Raw genomic sequence first — 19,852 nt, 5'->3', positions numbered from 1 at the left:
ATGTCTCAAGATCACTGTATGACTATTAAGTGTTCTCTGAATTTATCAGTAAGTAATTAGTTTGTCTTCTATTGTCACTAAAACACAAAAGACAGCAATTGGGTTTATTTTTGAAAAACGGTGAAAGGCAATTGGAGCTGTTGCCCTCAAAAAAGAATTGGTCAGACTGGGCCTATTATAATACAACAGGGCAGTGCTAAATACATATAACAGTACTCTAAGCCTTTGTGCACACGGTCGGACATTCTGACGGAAAATGCTCGATCGGACCGCGTTGACGGATAATCCCACCGTGTGTGGGCTCCATCGGACCGTTTCCGTCGGAATATCCGACCGACAAAGTTTTAGAGCTGGGCTATACAATTTTCCAACAACATGATCCGATTGGACTTTGTTCCTATCGTTTGTATAGAATTCCGATCGGACAAAGTGCCACGCATGCTCAGATCAAATTCCTAGACCAAAGCTATTGGCTACTAGCCTGAACGTACTCCCGATGTAACAAAATAACGTCATCACGTTACGAACGATCGGATTTTCCGACAACGTTGTCCGACCGTGTGTATGCAACACCAGTTTTGGACAAAATCCGACGGATTTTGTTGTTGGAATGTCCGACCGTGTGTAAAAGGGCTTATAGTGAGATCCATATCACTCTGGGCTTATGTAGAAACTAGATTATTCAGGCTTAGAATAAAGAAAATGGGAAATCTTAGAAACAGAATTGATCTTCAATTCCTCTGATAGCTGTAGACCGATGAAGGTAAAATCTGGTGGCTTACTGCACACTGTTATTAATATTACTACCATTTGTTCTGCCATAGTGTACAAGCCTGTGAACGGCACAGCAGATATTCTGATGAGTTTTATCACTCATCACTGGGAAGTTTGATTTCTTCCTATCATTAATAGGATACAATTAGTGTACTGATTGAAGCACTGATTGAAGCACTGCACATTAGAGCATAGGTAATTGTCCTATCAATAGGTTTTCATAAAGGTAATATTCTCCTTGTGAATTATTAGGAGCACTTCAAATTCATGGGTCATTTTAAGTGATGGCACTCATGGACAGACAAGGACACACAGTGAAGATGCACAATGGTCTGTCCATTATTTATAATAGGCAATGAAACCTTTGTTTTGCCTTCATGAACTCTAGTTAATGCCTGAAAACCAGGTTTTAAGGGATCTAAGGAAACAAAGGTTTCACTAAATGAAGGCACAAGATGGCTGGCACTGTCAAACATGTACCACGCTGATGGCAGTAGAGGGTGACGGCTTGCTTTATTAGCAGGTATAACGTCAGAGGTGATCATGTATGTCTACATAGCAGGTGATGTGAACAAAATCTGGGAATATGTTAATGTAATGGGTAAAATGTCAAGTACAACTGATGAGATCAATGCATGTTGACTGTGATGGATGACAGGAGAAGACACTTTACTTACTCAGGTATCTCATTAGTCAGTTGGCTTGAAAACAAGGAAACAACATGGACACACAATAAGACAGCAGACAGACATATCTGACAAACGCTGACAATTGTTTAAACATTAAAGGGAATCGTCAAACAGTTTGGCTGGAGATATATCTAATGTAAAGTACCTCAATGGAGCTAACTATTTCTGCCCAAAGGTGGCTATAGGTGGCATAAAATCTGGCATATTCAGCATTTGAAACCTAATCCGTAGATAATCAAGTGTGCGGTTTAACGCTAACAGATACCAAGATAACAAATTCAGCCATTTAATGCCTGCATGTGTATGGGGTGCTCCCTGACTTTAGTCTTGTAGGTATCAGGCTGATTTTGACAACGTCAGCAGTGCTAAAAAGTATATCTGACTGTTGTATACAACACATGGGGAGGTTTAATAACTCTGTCTACAAACTGGCCTGATTCTTTCACCTGCTATGGAGCTGATGGAAGGATTCAAGTGCTACGAGTAGAAAAACAAGCCTTGGAACTCAGGGAGATATGGCCACCTTAGACATTTCTGTCTTCTGTAGGGCTAGGTAAATCTCAACAACTGTGCTGTAGATGCTAGAATTCTGGATTTTCTCCCCTAACATTTGCAATATTTTACATTTGTTTAAGCGGCTATTTACAGTATAAAAAAACTATAGCTTTATGGAAGGTCTGCCAAAAAAGATCATACCACTTTCTAGTAAATTCCACTGATTGCTTTGCAATATAAGCCTTGTATTGAAATAATAAGTGCACTGTTATGATGAAAAATAACATATTGCTCCCTAAACCTGGATGATTTAATTCCGTGTCCCCAAAATTATTATTTTTTATATGGCATGTGCCTTAATATAATGTCTTGAAGTATGTACAAAAAGAAATGGGAGGGGAAGATTTAATACAAAGACTGCAATGTCTGCTGGCATTATATTAAATAAGGAATCTCTTGCATCCTCCTATATGCTCCTTACTCATCCCTTCTGACCAATCCCTAATAAGCGAAGGAGAATGCACATGTAAAAGAACATCAGTGATACTTTCCATCTGATGAAAATAATATCAGAATACAGAAGTCAGGCTGGACTGGCAGGATCCTTAATGGTCCCAGCAGGAGAAAAAAAAACATGGAAGGTTTATATGTAAACTCACTTGATTTGCTTGGCTATTTTAAAATATACTTATTCTTTGAAAGTAAACATTCCGTCGGTGGTTAGCTATCACTTTTACTAACTTAATAAACATTCCTGCTGGATGATATAAGAGACGGAGGGTAAAGATTTTCAGCACTTCCCTGTAATGACAAGGATCGGCTCTCAACGTTCTTATTAATCGGCAGTTCCAGGAGTTCAGTAACAGAAACAAATTAGTCAGAGAATGAATAACTTTGGTGGTATTTTAGTTAAAAGCTGCACATGAGTTTAAAAAGATATTTCTTCTATTCCCAACTGCAAGTACAATACGGACATTTGCCAAGACAGCTTATATATTTTTTTTAACGACATATATTCCCTTTAATGGTCCACTTAATTGCCACACAACGACAGGCACTACAAAGAGAAAGCATTGAATGATCAGTCACTGAAGAACAGGATAACGGGTATCCTGAATTAATGATTTCCTGGAGAGATAAAACAAGACGAATTTAATTTATGACTCACAGGAGCTCCTTCTACACAGGGAAGTAGATTTATGAAACCTGCAGGGCCATCATAATGTCGCTATCTTTCTCAGCACATCTGGAATGTTAGACAACATTTCATTATATCACTGAGAAGCCCTACCTGCCTTTTACCGGCGTCGCGGCAGGTGCATGGCACGCCTTCCCTATTTGGCTCAAGCACCAGTTCATAGGTTTGCTTGTCAGTTTGATGCCTGCTAAATAACTGCCAGAGGAGAGGTCTGCAGCAGAGAAAGCTCATTTCCAAGGACACTTCACCATGATAGCTGAAAAGCGATCTTTTTCCACTCAACATTAAAGAACTGTCTTTCTTTCTTTCTTGTTAAATGTGTAAATGTGGTGTGGTGGGAAGTCTGTCCCTGAAAGCGACTATATTCTTGTTTGTGCCCTAGACACCTGAGAATTTCTTAAGGAGAGGGGGTATAGGTGCTGGATAACTGCTGTAAATGGCACTGACTTACTTTTTGGTCACTTTGTGGTACTCCAGGTAAGTCTTTCCGTCAAATGACACTGCTTCGGAGCTTCCAGCTGATTTTTCAATGGTAGCTGGGGATGAAACAAATATTAACATGTATTAGTCATCCATAGAAATGTATTTAATTATTACAGATTCTTATTTGTTTCCCTTGTGTAAGGTGTTATAACTTATTAGCTTCACTTTAGTTCTTCATGGAATGGTTAAAAGGCCTTTTTAGTTTTTCCTGCTGTTTGTATCCTATTTGGGAGGTTTCCCCCTCTTGTCGTACAAAGCAGCGCTTTGCCAGCAGTAAAGCTGGGCTGCCCCATTGATTTCAATGGGCAGGAGTGGTGGAGGAGCAGTATACACACCGCTCCTTGACCACTCCAACGATGCTGCTACTGTCCTGCCAGCGCACCACTCCAGTGTGAAAGCCCTCTTTCAGGGTGCTTTGCAGGCACTATTTTTAGCGCTGTGGCGCCTGCAAAGCGCCCCAGTGTGAAAGGGGTCTTACTGAGCGTGATTGTCTTCGAACCACCAGAATGCAAGCACTTGGGGGTGTTGGTATTCACAGTTCTGTGTAACTCTACTACTACTAACTACTGCAGAATTTATCAACGCTATAAAAATGTAATAGGTGAAAGAGATTCTTTAACTATAGATAGCTCTGGTGTTATGTCTGCAAGGTTATAAAATATAAAAAAGATAAAAATGTTCACTACTTTCCTTCTGTGGTTTCTGTAAACTACAATGAAGAGCAGGTTAGTGTGGGATGTGGGTACTGCCCAGGTTGGGGACAGCTGCGGCAGAAAAAAAAAACACTGTTCATCTACATCTGGGCTCTATCACTAAATGTACATTTTTAATGAGGGTAGGCGAGGAGTGTTTATTGAAAAGCATGCCTAGACTTTAAATTGACAAATGTTAGGAATAAAGTGCTTGGGTCTGAAAGGGATGTTGGAAAACAAAGGAGCCATTCCTCACATCTCCGGCAAGATATATTTTATTTAAAAGGAGAGGTCAGTGCAGACAGAGAAGGATGGAGTCATGGTGTCACAGACTGATATTTAAAGTTCTTCTTCAGGTTAATATACTAGATGTTTGGGAAAGATGAACAGGCAAAGTAGAAAGTGGAGAGATAAATAAATAATATCGCTGCAAGATTAAACAGAAAATCTAAAAAGCTGTATTGGGTAAACCTAATAAATCTCATCCGTACTCATTCTTTTATCTTCTCTATTATTTATTGCAGGATCTAAGATGTGTACAGTATATTACTGGAAGGCGCGAAGTGCAGCTAACTGAAATCAGATTGGGTGGGTTACTGCGCTCTAAATACCACTATATTGAATAACAGTATATATGCAACACCTGCTTATTTTTACAGTTTAGTTTTAAAGCCAAATTGTAATCTGAGAAAAGTGAACAGGATCTAAAAGGGTGCAGGAAAACATAGGTTTCAGAAATCCTATGTTAATGATTTATTGTTCTCCAGCTAACAATAGTCACGCTTCCGGAAGATGAGGACCGCTGCATTCCATGAGCAGCAGTTTATGTCCAGCAGTCAAATACGTTCTCTGCACAGTTGCAACTACTGCTCTCCAATCAGCAATACTCCCAACATTGCAAGGATTTTACCAATTATTTTAGATCCCCTGCCCCCCACTTTCTTCTCAGAATATTGATGTAAACCTCACCCACACCTTCTAAATCAGTGATTCTCAACTAGGGTTCCTCCAGAAGTTACTAGGGGTTCCTTCAGCATTGGGCCATTTCTGCCTCTCAGATAAGTTCCCACTGACACTGTTGATCTTTTTTAGCTATCTGTAAGGAGATAATTCTTCCCAATGACCACAAGTGTAAGGACCATTCTTCCCACTGACCATAATACTATTGTATCATGAGTTGTAGATTTCTAATTTTTAGCAGGGGTTCCCCCGAAACTGGAGAACTATTTCAAGGGTTCCTCTGTATTGAAAAGGTTGAGAAAGGCTGTTCTAAATGGAAGTACCTACCTTCACTACAATCCTATGATCAGTCTCTGTTTTATATTAGAAATAGAAGGCCCAGAATCTCTTTAGTTATGTAAGCTCTTGACCTAAATGTGTACAATTTAACCTCAAGCTACAGTGCTGACCTCTATGGAAAAAGTAGTAAGCCAATTACATTAGAAGGGAAATTATTTAACAAAGAAGTGTTGTCATAGTTAAAAGAGAGTTACATAATCATAGTCTGCCACATACTGAAATAGAAGAGGAATTCCTAAAAACATTAACTTTGGTATACTTGGATTGTATAGGCTACTGGGACCCACTTGGGTCCATTCATCCCAAAACCTAGGGCTTTTCTGCCGTCGGTTCTTTTGTACTCACTACACAAGTGTTTGTATCTGTATGCTTATCTACTGTACAGTTATCTTTTGTAACCTTTTCTATGTAAAACCAAATAAAAAAAATTCAAAAAACAAAACAAAAACATTAACTTTAATGACATACTGTACGTTATGTCTATTTTCGAATTAGGAGTTCTCTTTTACCGCAGTTTATAAATTTGTAGTAACCTGAGGTGCTACTCTATTCACCAGTTACTACTAAATGAATAAAACCACAGAGACTTTTCTAAATGTAAATTCCACACCTGTGACGTTCTTCAATTATTCATGGAAAATTCACAATAAAGACTATATTTATTTTGCAATTTAAATGCTAATGTTAATCTATTATGCACAAAAAAAAAAGAAACACCAAAACAGGAGCACACTGTAAAGAAACACATCGTCCTCTGCTATTCCAGTGCTCGAAATGGAACAATAAAAACGCGATCCTGTCAGATGCTCAGCGCTGCCCAGAATACGGCGAGCCATTCACATCCCGATATCAGTGCTAAACATGCACTTTATTAACAAAACACAAGCCGTCTACATTCTACAGTTTTCTACTCCATATTAGAAAAGCAAACTCGTTTTCTCTCACACAATTACACGGTCCGAGTGGCGACATGCATTTTAAACTGCTTATAAAATCATATGGTTATGTTTCAGAAAGGCCTTGGCAACAAAGCCGGAAATTCCGCCATATCGCTGCTCCTCATCCCTAGCTAAAATTCCTTACTGATCGGGCCTACTCAGCTGCTGTCTAATGTACAGCTGGGTATGATATTATTATTATCAGCATAGATTTATTTATAAATTGGGGAGTGCTGAGGTACTAAAAGGGTCAGCTGCACAGCTGGTGAGAAAATGGGCAGAGGAAACACTTCAAGATACTGGATATGCCAGCCAAATGACTGGTTGTCATGGATCAGAGTAGACATACACTGAGGGTCAGTTCTACAGCCGACAAACTCACAAAAATCTAATAAAAAAAAAACAAGGATAACTGGGCTGCACAGTACACAGCCGCCTCCTGTGGGAGTGTAAGAGGTGAAAATATTACGCGGAGGATAGCTCAGATTTGATCTGCTTGACAGTCCATTTTATTTATCGATTTCCCTCCATCTTCTGCCCAGGCAGCCGTGAAGTGTGAGAATCCAGGAGAGGAATCTTTAAGATCATCACGTACAAATATGAAACGGTACCTGGAAAAATCTAATTTGATGGCAGAAAGGCGCTAACTGGCCCATCATATTCCCACTGTTCTTTCAATTCTCAATGGTTGTTATGGAAAATAAAAATGTCTTCCGGTGTGTTATTTTCCACCACACTGTTTGACAAAATTTCTCTGTCACCGTGACTATTATCATGTATTTATTTTCATTCATTTATATAGTGCTGACATATTTCTCAGCTCTGTGCTCTGAACTGTTGCCGCAGTTAGAGAGATGCATGTGAAGAGCAAGTTTTAGCCAATTAACCTTTCCATCTGTATTTGGATTGTAGGAGAATTACATGAAAAAACTCAAAGATTCGCAGACAAAATTGATTCAGCTCCAAAGTCCCCCTTGACTAATTCGGCTGACAAATGGGTATTCGTCAGAACCCGAATGCTTTGTTGTCATACAGAACATGCAGCTACACAGCACTTCCAAAAAGGTTATACTTCCAGATGGTTTGGACAGCTCCCTCCAGAAGTCTTTCCACTGACACATTTTGCCCAACAAATGGGCCTAATCTTAGCCATTGTACACACGGTCGGAGATTCCGACAACCAAATCCGACGGATTCTGTCCGTCGGATCTTGTTCGACGGATCTTGTTCGACGGATCTTGTTCGACGGATCTTGTTCGACGGATCTTGTTCGACGGATCTTGTTCGACGGATCTTGTCCGACACTGTTGCATACACACGGTCGGACGAAGTTGTTGGAAAATCCAATCGTTCAGAACATGACGACGTTATTTCGTTACGATGGGACTACGTTCAGGCTAGTAGCCAATAGCTTTGGTGTAGGAATTTGATCTGAGCATGCATGGCACTTTGTCCGATCGGAATTCTCTACACATGATCGGAGTATGTCCGATCGGACCAGTTTGTCGGAAAATATTTCCAGCAAGTTGGAAAATTTGGTCCGACGGATATTCCGACGGAAACAGTCCGATGCATACCACACACAGTCAGATTATCCGACAAAACGGTCCAATAGGACACATTCCGACGGATTCTCCGACCGTGTGTACAAGGGCTTAGAGATGTGGTGTGTGGCTGCACATTCTTAAAGCATAAGATTCCTGCGCTTGGACTTCCCCGGTATATTTTTCCATAGGAATATCATATGTTAACATAGGGGATCCCAGCGTGGAAGAAGCGAGTATGCCAAAAAAAAAAGACTAAGGTTAGGAGCATTAAAGGAGGGCTTAGGAAAAGCATCATCCTCTGCACCAAAACTAAAGCTGGCCATACACCTATAGATTATCTACAGATTTTCTATGGTTAGATGGAAAAAGTGCAACAGATTTCTCCATGTTTGCTAAACTGTGTGGATGGAGGAATCTCCCACTGGGCCAAGCTTCAGTATCTTGCTAGTCGGCCCCACTGGCTCTCAACCTAAACAATGCCTGCACCCAATCAGAATGTTCAGGTACTGTGAGAGCCAGCGGACCTGACTAGCAAGAAATGGAAGCTTGGGCCAGTGGGAGATTCTACCATCCACACAGTTCAGCATAGATGGAGGAATCTGTTCCACTTTTTCCATCTGACCATAGAAAATCTGCAGATAATCTATTGGTGTATGGCCAGTCTAACTGTGCCAAAAGTATATATATTACCCAGGACCCCATAGTTAAAAGCTATAGACTCAACAATTGGCTGCCATACTATATATATATATATATATATATATATATATATATATATATATATATATATATATATATATATATATATATATAATTTTTTTTTTTTTTTTTTTTTTTTTTTTTTTTTTCTTTCTCCTGGTTTCCCAATCACATGCTTGCCATAAATGTTCTCTATACTCCACTGATAATATTGCTGTGTGTATACATGTAAATGCGTACACTTTGAAGGTCTATACATTTGAACATTGGCCAACACCAGCACAGATACTCCTCAACTAAAAGTTATTTTCTGTAACCTATAATGCAATTTACAGAGGATATATGGGACATGAGCAGTAGTAAGTAAAAATCCTCTACAACTTGGATGTCACTGTAGGGATGAATACACTCTGTGACAGTGATATTTTTTGCGAAGATAAAAAAAAGTAATTGAATGATTAAGACCCCTTTCACACTGAGGCAGTTTTCAGGCGTTTTAGCGCTAGAAATAGCGACTGAAAACCGCCTCCTATTCATTTCAGTGTGCCTTTTCACACTGGGGTGGTGCGCCTGCGTGACGTTGGGAAAAGTCCTGCAAGCAGCATCTTTGGGGCAGTTTGGAAGCGCTGTATTTAGCTCTGCCAAAACGCCCTGCCCATTGAAATTAATGGGCAGCGCTTCAAAAGAACCTGAAAAGCGCTTAGAAAATGTCACAGCACGGAAGCTTTTAACCTCTTTGGGGTTAAAAGCTCCCTGCTATCAGCCGAAAAGCGCAGCTAAAACGAGCGGCACTTTAGAGTTAATGCTAATGTGAAAGAGATCTCATGCCGCATACACACGAGCGGAATGTGCGACAGAAAAAGTCAGACGGAAGTTTTTCATCGTATATTCCGATCACCTGTATGCCTCATCTGACTTTTTTTTCGAAAATTCGGACGGACCTAGAAATAGAACATGTTCTAAATATTTCCGACGGAACCAATTCCTATCGGGAAAAACGCTCGTCTGTATGCTGTTCCGACGGACCAAAAATGGCACATGCTCTGAAGCAAGTACGAGACGGAAGCTATTGGCTATTTAACGTCCTTTTTCTAGTCCTGACATACGCGTTGTACGTCAACGCGTTCTTGACGATCGGACTTTGGTGTGAGCGTGTGTACATAAGACAGTTTCAGCGGAACTCTGTCGACAAAACATTCAGAGTTTATTCCGACAGGAAAACCGGTGATGTGTACAGGGCATTAGAATTGTAATGCTGGCAGAACTCAGATGATCACTGGTGTTGGTGGTTCAGTGGGTTGGCTGTTGTTTTTCCAGCATGCTCGTCCGACAGAAGCCGGCCAAAGGGCCACTTCTGTCAGAACGGCTGCCATACACATGGGCCAAATGTTGGCCAGTTTTTATTGAACTGGCTGATGTCGCCTGACATTCGGCCTGTGTGTATTAGGCTTAAAGGGGTTGTAAAGGTAAATGTTTTTTCACCTTAATGCATTCTATGCATTAAGGTGAAAAAACATCCGACAGTCCCGGCGCCCCCAGCCCCCTCCGTTTTACTTACCTCACCCCTCGAAAGTCCCGCGCTCATCCCTCAACATCCTTTCCACCATTCAGCCTGGCCGCTGAATGGCTGGAGTGGATGGATGGAAAGCAGCACAGCCATTGGCTCGCGCTGCTGTCAATCACATCCACTGACGCGGAGCACCGGGGGGCGGGGCCGTGTGATACAGCGAGCGGCTATAGCTCGCTGTTTTTGTCAACATCTTTTCTGTGCAGTAACATAAGAGGAACTTACCTTTCTCACATTGTCCTCCAGAGAAGCCTCGCTGGCACACACAATCGTAGCTCTCCTTTTTAGGGATGCACAGTCCTCCATTCTGACAGGGGTATGGTTTCTGGGTACATGGGTGGCCAAGGAATGTTGCGATTTCAATTGCATTGAGGATGTTCTCTTCTCTCAGTACTGGAAAGCCCTTGATGTTAAGCTGCAAAAAAAATAAAAATAAATTAAAATCAATATTCTGTTTTATTTTCTCAGCCATTCCTAAGTGTTACATTACGCAATGCTTTCAAGTATTGTTTGCAATGATGTTGGGGACATACCAGATCCATACAGGGCTTCAATAGAAGATAATAATGAGTACTTTTGGCCATCAGAAGTGACCATCTGGTCCACCCCTTTTCTGTATTGGACACCTTTTCTGCCATTGATTATGCACATTGCTGCAGGTTCTGACAGATGAACAGGTAGATGCTGAGGGAGACATCAGCCCACGTATGGCCAGTATTACTTCTATTATTCCTTTATAATTAAAGTGGTATTAACCACTTCAGCACCGGAAGGATTTGCCCCCTTCCCGACCAGGCAATTTTTTGCGATACAGCACTGCGTCGATTTAACTGACAATTGCGCAGTTGTGCGATGTTGTACCAAAACAAAATTGATGTCCTTTTTTTTTTCCCCACAAACACAGAATTATTTTGGTGGTATTTGATCACCTCTGCGGTTTTTATTTTTTGAGCTTTAAACAAAAAAAGGCCGACAATTTTGAAAAAAAAAAACACAATATGTTGTGATTTTTGCTATAATAAATATCTCATTAAAAAAAAATTTTTTTTTCCTTAGTTTAGGCCGATATGTATTCTCCTACATAAAATAAGCATATATTGATTGGTTTGCGCAAAAGTTATAGCGTCTACAAAATAAGGGATATTTATGTCATTTATTTATATATATATATTTTTAGATTTACTAGTAATGGCGGCGATCTACGATTTTTATCATGTCTGTGACATTATGGCGGACAGATCGGACACTTTTGACACATTTTTAGGACCATTTAAAATTATACAGCGATCAGTGCTGATTACTGTATAAATGTCACTAGCAGGGAAGGAGTTAACACTAGGGGCGATCAAGGGGTTAACTGTGTTCCCTAGGTGTGTTTTAACTGTAGGGGGGATGGGACTGACTAGAGAAGGAGAGAGATGATCTGTCTCCTCTCCCCTGAGAGAACCAGGATTTGTGTGTTTACATGCACAGATCCCGGTTCTAGCTCTGTCACGAGCGATCAAGGATGCCCGGCGGTCATCGCGCCCGCACATTGGCTCCCCGGACACGCGCCCGCTGTGACGTCTTAAAGGAGTGACGTACAGCTAAGGCGATTTGTGCCGCCGAGTCAACCTGCCTGCAGTATAACTGAGGTGGCTGCTCGGCTAGCGGGTAAACCAAAAATGTAAGGTATTACAGCTTTAACAATCGTTAGATGTAGTGGTTGCATTCGTTTTTTATTTTTTATTTTTTTTAGTATTTAAAGTATTTAAAGACACGCAACACATACAATAAAATGTCCACTCCACATAAACCACAATCGGGATGAAGTGCTTTTTTCACATCCAATACACAACTAGATCCTTCGACATCTACCGAAAGGTAAAACAGTGTAAGCACAAACTTCAGTGTCTAAAATATAGTGTTCAAATGAAGGGTTTACTTCCTCTTTAAATAAACTAAAGCTGCCTACACACTATACAATTTTTATAAAATTTTCTCGTTCAACTTTCCTTTAGATTTACCAAAAACATAGAATATGAGGTCAGACCTAAACGCTTTAAAATTGTATGCAATCAGGCAGGCACTTACACTACATAATTTAATGGTAAATCTAAAGGAGATTGAATAATATATAAAATTATAAAAAAAATTGTATAATGTGTATCCAGTTTAACACATTGAAGCCACAATCCAGTTCACGCTTTATAAGCAGTTACAGCAAACAGTTTTCTTCCTTTTGAGATAAAGAAACAATAAAAGAAAAGATAAATAAAAGCTGATCATTGTAAGCACCCCTGCCAGTGTTAAATGGTCTGTCTCATACCTGTAACTGATACATCTGCAAGAGAGACTGTTCTTTAAAAAAAAAAAAAAAAAACAGACTTACTGGCTAGAGCACAAGCCTAAAAAGAAAACAAATGCAGCCATAGAATCTAGAAATTGGTGAGCTGCAATAGAATAAATGTTTGCTTTTGGGTTTATTGCTGCTTTAACTGCTTAAAGTGGAAGTAAACCCTTCTATCGCTTTCAGTCAAGGAAGCTGCCATCTTGGCCTCTAATGATTCTTCAACTGCCATAATGCTGCACATCTGAGCAGTTGTGACACCGGCCATTGGATGGTTTGAAAGTTTGGTCGAAAACACAACCAATGTGAAAGTTAGCATTTCCGGCATGCTGGGAATTTAAGTGTTTTTTTTAAACTGGGTTTACTCCCGCTTTAAGGACCGCCTCCTGCACATATACGTCGGCAGAATGGCACAGCTGGGCACAAGCACGTACCTGTATGTTGCCCTTTAAGTGCCCAGCCGTGGGTCGGGAGCGTGCAGCCGGCAGCGCGCTCCCGACCCGGTCCTGAGCTCTGTGACTGTGGCTGCGGGACCAGCAGACCCCATTGCCGCTGGTGTCCCGCGATCAGGTCACAGAGCTGAAGAACGAGAGGACTGTGTAAAAAAAAAAAAAACCTCTCCCCGTGCTTCCTACTGTGGCTGTCACCGATCGTCTGTTCCCTGTTATAGGGAAAGACGATCAGTGATGTCACAAGCCAGGCCACGCCCCCTACAATAAAAAAAAAACACATAACGTCATACATAACCCCCTCTCGCCCCCTAGTGGCTAACTCCTTCACTGCCAGTGTCATTTACACAGGAATCAGTGCATTTAAATAGCACTGATTACTGTATAAATGACAATGGTCCCAAAAATGCGTCAAAAATGTCTGATGTGTCCGCCATAATGTCGCAGTCACAATAAAAATCGCTGATCGCCGCCATTACTAGTAAAAAAAAAAATATATTAATAAAAATGCCATAAAACTATCCCCTATTTTTTAAACGCTATAACTTTTGCGCAAACCAATCAATAATCGCTAATTGCGATTTCGATTTTTTTACGTATCGGCCAAAACTGAGGAAAAAATTTTTTTTCGATACTTTTTGGGGATATTTATTATAGCAAAAAGTAAAAAATATTAAATTTTTTTCAAAATTGTCGCTCTATTTTTGTTTATAGTGCAAAAAATAAAAACCGCAGAGGTGATCAAATACCACCAAAAGAAAGCTCTATTTGTGGGAAAAAAAGGACGCCAATTTTGTTTGGGAGCCACGTCGCACGACTGCGCAATTGCCAGTTAAAGCGACGCAGTGCCGAATCGCAAAAAGGGGCCAGGTCCTTTGGCTGCAAATTGGTCCGGGGCTTAAGTGGTTAAAGTGGATGTAAACCCAATGCCATCCTTTCTAAACTACTGCCATAGGGGTTATCTATAAGGATATACATGCCTCCTGCATGTATCTTTAACTGTCAAATGTCTCCCCTCTGTCTGTTATGAGACCCAAAAAACGGCAGATTCTGTGGGTGGGTCTGTTGTCTGGAGCTCAGTGGGTGGAGTCGTGATGTCAATAGACTCCCCGCCCACCTCTACACTCCCCTTGTCAATACGCATTTTCTCCTGTGTATTTCTTACACTGAACTTCTGCTATGATCTCTAACATCCAGTGAAAAGACAGGAAAGTAACCACATGATTTCAGCATGCTCAATCATGCTGAGGTATGGAAAATCCAATTCTGGCAGAGCAGCAGAAGAAAGGAGTGGGAGGGAATCAAAAATAATGCAGGTCTCTTAAAGCGGAGGTCCACCCTAAAGTGGACCTCCGCTCATCGGAACCCTCCCCCCCTCCGGCGCCACAATTGGCACCTTTCAGGGGGGAGGGGGGTGCAGATACCTGTACAGTACAGGTATTCTGCACCCACTTCCGGGATAGCTCTCTGCGGAAAGGGGCGTAGATTACGCCCCTTTCCGCAAGTGCCCGCCCCTTTCCGCAAGTGCCCTGCTGCCTGCTGGGAAACACACAGATCCCAGAGGCAGCGGAGACCGTCCTTATTGCGCAGCGCGATTCGCGCATGCGCAGTAGGGAACCGGGAAATGAAGCCGAAAGGCTCCATTTCCTGATTCCCATACCCAAGATGGCGGCGGCAGCACCTTACAGACGATCTAGAGATCGGCTTCGGGTGCTGACATCGCGGGCGCGCTGGACAGGTAAGTGTCACTATTTTAAAAGTCAGCAGCTGCAGTATTTGTGCTGGCTTTTAAAAAAAAAAAAAAAAAAAAAAACGCGGAGTCCCGGTGGACTCCCGCTTTAAGCTAGTGCACGAGATCTGTAAATCACCTGTCACTCACAGCAAGGGGGAGGATTTGACAAAGTTTTTCTCCGTTTGTCAAGATTTATCTCACTGAACAATAAAAGAGGATTGCTCAGAGATGGATTAACTCTTTGTGGCAAGACTGGATTCAAATGATAGGAAATCTTATACTCTACATCAGGGGTGCTCAACCTGTGGTTCTCCAGCTGTTGCAAAACTACAATCCGCAACAGCTGGAGAGCCACAGGTTGAGCACCCTTTAATTATTACCTATAATTATGACACCCACTTTAAGATTGAACCTCAATTTCATTGTTCCTGTCCTACAGTAGAAATGTATAGATTTTTTAATTAAAAAAAAAATGTCATGTTCCTTTTCACTTGAAATTGGCCTTTAAGAAAAGAAAACATTTTTTTTTTTTGTTGACAAGTAGGCCCAAAGAGGAAAAATGAGAAAGCAACAGGATTAAATGAGCAGCTAATTAACAGCTGACTGAAGAGTCATAATCTGTAACTTCAGCACCAGCTGGATCCCTGCAATAAACAAAACACGGACTATCAGCAGCAAGAGATGAATTTTCTTATATTTATCACTGAATGACAAGGAGATAAAACTGAGGTGAGCACAGCACATGATTTACATAATATTCATATTCCATGTGCAGTTTAAAGCAGTATTAAATCCAAAGGACAGAAATTAAATATATTGCAGTTTAGCAATCCTGAAACATACCTCCCAACTTTCTGAGATGGGAACGAGGGACACCTATTAGCAAAAATACGCAGGTTTAGGACACGCCCCCTGACACACCCCCTTAAAGGAGAATTGTACAAAAGAAATTGACTGGTTAAACCCACAAGTGCATTTTTACCACTACTATTCCCATTATATTGGCTTGTAGAGTTTACAAATGTAGCAATTTAGAAATTGGATGAAAGTAGGGCTGTTACTGATTAAAATTTTCGTGTTTGATTAATTGTTTTTTTTAATCGATTAATCGACTAATTTCGATTAATTATAACGCACATACAGATCCAACTACTTTTAGCTGATCTTGCATTGCAGCTCAGCATTAGTCAATGGTAAATGTGGTATACACTATATACAATCCCCCGACACTAGTTTGTTTACACAATCCATGACTTAACTTCACTGTTTACACAAATATGTTTTAAATTCAAACTGTAGCACTGACGTAAGTCATTTTTTTTCCACAGTAGCGTGACAATCCCTCCACCTCCAGTCTAACTAATCACTCTCACCTGATGGCATGGACCCCTGTGCAAACAGGTGGTCATGAAAGCGGGTATCAAAAGGGTTAACACTGACCATAAACTTCTCTCGCATCTCCTTAAATCTCAGCAAGGATGCCGGGTCATGGGTAGAAAGAAAAGATCGAAGTGCTCACCGCTTAAGTTTAAGATTTAATTTTACTACTCACATAAAGATGGAAAAAAACACAGCATGTGAAGCCGACAATCGTATTAGTTCCATAGGGCATCAGCTGGTGACATCATGCGTAGCTCCTCCCCCTTGTGCGTTACGTTCAATCAGAACTTCGACATCACCAGACTCAACACCGTCCAGTGACGTCTATGTCTGTGATGTCACCGGATCTCCGACGGAACTCCCTGAAGACCCGGAAGCCGGCGGAGAGGTGAGTATTTTGATCGATCAAAAAAATTAACGATTAATCGAGGAATTAATCTTTAATTTCCACAGCCCTAGATGAAAGGTTTAGCTCTGGAAAACTTTTTTTTTTTTCTTTTTTGAAAACTTTTTGAAAGATAAATAGTAACTTGTATCTACAACTATATAGATCAGACCAGAATGAGGGACAAATGAGGCGCTTTGAGGGACAGAGGGATATTGCTCCAGTCCCTCGAAATCAGGGACAGTTCCTCAAAATCAGGGACAGTTGAGAGCTATGCTGAAATTGTTGTGCCTGCTTTCGTTTGTTTAGGCTTTTTTCCCATTATTTTTACCTGGCAATCTGGGCAGTAAACCCTTCCTGTGATAGTGTCTCCACTCTGAATGGAGGAGCAAAGGAGACCACTTTGGACGGCAGCATTGTCAGTAATGGTTGAGGTTAATGTTATGCCATGTACACACGACCGAACCTTTCGGCGGACTTGGTCTGGCGGACTGGAATCCATCTGACAATTTGATCGTGTGTGGGCTCCAGCGGACCTTTTCTTCCCAAAAGTCCAGCGGACCAAAAAATAAAACTTGCTTCAAATCTGTCTGCCGGACTCGAGTCCAGTCGAAAAATTAGGTCGTCTGTATGCTAATCTGATGGACTAAAACCGACACTAGGGCAGCTATTGGCTACTGGCTATGAACTTCCTTATTCTACGTCCGAATCCGTTGGACTTTTGGAGTGATCGTGTGTGGCCAAGTCCATTAGTTTGAAAGTCGGACTGACCTCAGCTGCAAAGTCCGTCGGATTATCTGCCGGACCAAGTCCGTCGAACAGTCCAGTTGTGTATACGCGGCATTAGACTAGCAGATTCAGATGGACTTGACTAACTAACTAAGTCCAAGGTACAGCTTCGTAAGTAGTTCCTATTTGGATAAAGGTCTTGCATAAATTAATAAAACCCCTCTAACTGGCACTTTTGCTGGACAGCTTGGCCTATTAAAGGAAGTTGAAAAATAAGGGACGTACTGGCCAGGTCACCAGGTAAAAAATAACTCAACAGTAAACTGATGCAGCCACCGCATCTACGAATTGGTAAGCTGCAATTGTTGGGATTAATACTGCTTTAACCACTTCAATACAGGGCACTTAAACACCTTCCTGCCCAGACCAATTTTGAGCTTTCAGCGCTGTCACACTTTGAATGACAATTGCGCTGTCATGCTACACTGTACCCAAATGACATTTTTATAATTTTTTCCCCACAAATAGAGCTTTCTTTTGGTGGTATTTGATCACCTCTACGGTTTTTATTTTTTGCGCTACAAATAAAAAAATATCGAAAGTTTTGAAAAAAAAAAATGTTTTTTTTTTTTTGTTTCAGTTTTACAACATTGTAAATAAGTACGTTTTCTCCTTCACTGATGGGCACTGATGGGGCTACACTGATGGGCACTGATAAGGCGGCACTGATGGGCACCAATGAAGTGGCACTGATGAGGTGGCATTGATGGACACTGATGAGCGGCACGGATGGGCGACATGGATGGACACTGATAGGTGGCACTGATTGGCATGGATGGGCGGCAGAGATGGGCATGGATAGGCGGCAGAGATGGGCATGGATAGGCGGCACAGATAGGCATAGATAGGTGGCACAGATGGGCACTGATAGGCGGCACAGGTGGGCACTCATAGGCGGCACAGGTGGGCACTCATAGGCGGCACAGGTGGGCACTCATAGGCGGCACAGGTGGGCACTCATAGGCGGCACAGGTGGGCACTCATAGGCGGCACAGGTGGGCACTCATAGGCGGCATTGGTTTTATACTGTACTAATGGATGCCAATCAGTGCCAAACAATAATGCATGCCAATCAGTGATGCCCATTGTGGGCACTGATTGGCATCCATTATGGGCACTGATTGGCATCCATTATGCTGACCATTGGCATCCCTGGTGTTCTAGGGAGGATTACCTTTTCCCTGGTGGTCTGGTGGCATCCCTGGTGGTCCAGTGTGGGCATCCTCGGGGGGGCTGTGCTGATAATCGATCAGCACAGACCCCCCCTGTCAGAGGAGCAGCCGATCGGCTCTCCTCTACTCGAGTCTGACAGACGCGAGTGAGGAAAAGCCGATCACCGGCTCTTCCCATTTACACTGTGATCAGCCGTGATTGGACACGGCTGATCACGTGGTAAAGAGTCTCCGTCGGAGACTCTTTACCGAGATCGTAGTTGCCGGGTGTCAGACTGACACCCCGCAACAACGATCGCCGCGATGCGCGCCCCCGGGGGCGCGCAGTGGCTCATAATCCTGAGGACGTCATATGACGTCCGGTCAGGATTATCAAACCACTTTGCCGCCGTCTTTTTGTAATAGGGCGAGCGGCAAGTGGTTAAAGTGGTTGTAATTTTTTTTTTTTTAAATAACAAACATGTCACCTCCCAAGACCTGGATGAAAAACTCTCAGAGATGATGGCATCCCTCCATCCTGCCTTACTACTAGGACGTTTCTCCCTACTGTTACTGTTCACCCTTACTATTACAGGCAAGTTCTCTCAGCTTCAAATCCCTGCACAGTTTGCTTTCTCCTCAGTGCTGAACTCAGAACTACCGTACCGGGGTAGAGGATGTGCGTATATATATATATATATATATATATATAATATATATTTGAATAGGTGAGGGCTTACTCCCTTGATGGTGGAGTCAATCAATAACCACAGGAATAATTTTAACAATGTCCTAGAAATAAAGCAGAGCAAGGAGACACCATCTCCAAGTTTTTTTATGACCAGGCTCTAGAACAGGAGTGGTCTACCTGGGGCCCTCCAAATGTTGCAGAACTACAAGTCCCATCATGCCTCTGTGAGTAATTGTAACTGCCAACCTTACAATGCCTCATGGGAAATGTAGTTCCACAACATCTGGAGGGCCCCAGGTTGCCTACCCCTGCTCTAGGAGTTGCGTAAATGGCCTACACCCACAGTATTGGCATCTACAGTTGCCCCTTACCTGCATAGGCAGTTTTTTTGGGAAAGGTTAAGTTTATCTTTTTTTTTATATATATTAAGGCCAAATTCAAATTTTGATCCATCTATGGCTGTTCTCAATTACCTTCTGGCAAACAGGACTGTTGGAAAACTTTTGTTGATCACCAGGTTACAGCCTATTGGCTTTTACCACTGATTAGTTTATTCTGACAGTAG

At 41.8% G+C, this 19,852-nt stretch overlaps 1 protein-coding gene and 1 long non-coding RNA gene across 9 annotated transcripts in view; one reads left to right on the top strand and one right to left on the bottom strand.

Moving 5' to 3' along the window:
* The window catches only part of LOC143934451 (uncharacterized), a 170,411-nt gene extending 164,135 nt beyond the window's left edge, over positions 1–6,276 (top strand). Inside the window, exon 3 of the long non-coding RNA XR_013263267.1 lies at positions 4,856–6,276. This is a non-coding gene — a long non-coding RNA (uncharacterized LOC143934451). The remainder of the gene's footprint in view (positions 1–4,855) is intronic.
* Positions 1–19,852, bottom strand: part of AGRN (agrin) — a 713,847-nt gene that overhangs the window by 30,671 nt on the left and 663,324 nt on the right. For 4 of the 8 annotated variants that reach the window (XM_077458091.1, XM_077458092.1, XM_077458094.1 and 1 more), the window contains 3 exons: positions 10,607–10,796; positions 3,608–3,692; positions 1,452–1,475 (listed from right to left, as the gene is read on the bottom strand). In XM_077458091.1, coding sequence (XP_077314217.1) covers positions 1,452–1,475; positions 3,608–3,692; positions 10,607–10,796 — 299 coding nt within the window. The remainder of the gene's footprint in view (positions 1–1,451; positions 1,476–3,607; positions 3,693–10,606; positions 10,797–19,852) is intronic. The other 4 variants (XM_077458095.1, XM_077458096.1, XM_077458097.1 and 1 more) reach the window with 1 other exon arrangement.

This window comes from Lithobates pipiens, unplaced genomic scaffold (genome assembly GCF_037356315.1).
Source record: "Lithobates pipiens isolate NorthernLeopardFrog02 unplaced genomic scaffold, aLitPip1_a1.2 Scaffold_27, whole genome shotgun sequence".
In the NCBI taxonomy this organism is placed as follows: Eukaryota; Metazoa; Chordata; class Amphibia; order Anura; family Ranidae; genus Lithobates; species Lithobates pipiens.
This window is presented reverse-complemented; position numbering and strand designations above follow the sequence as displayed.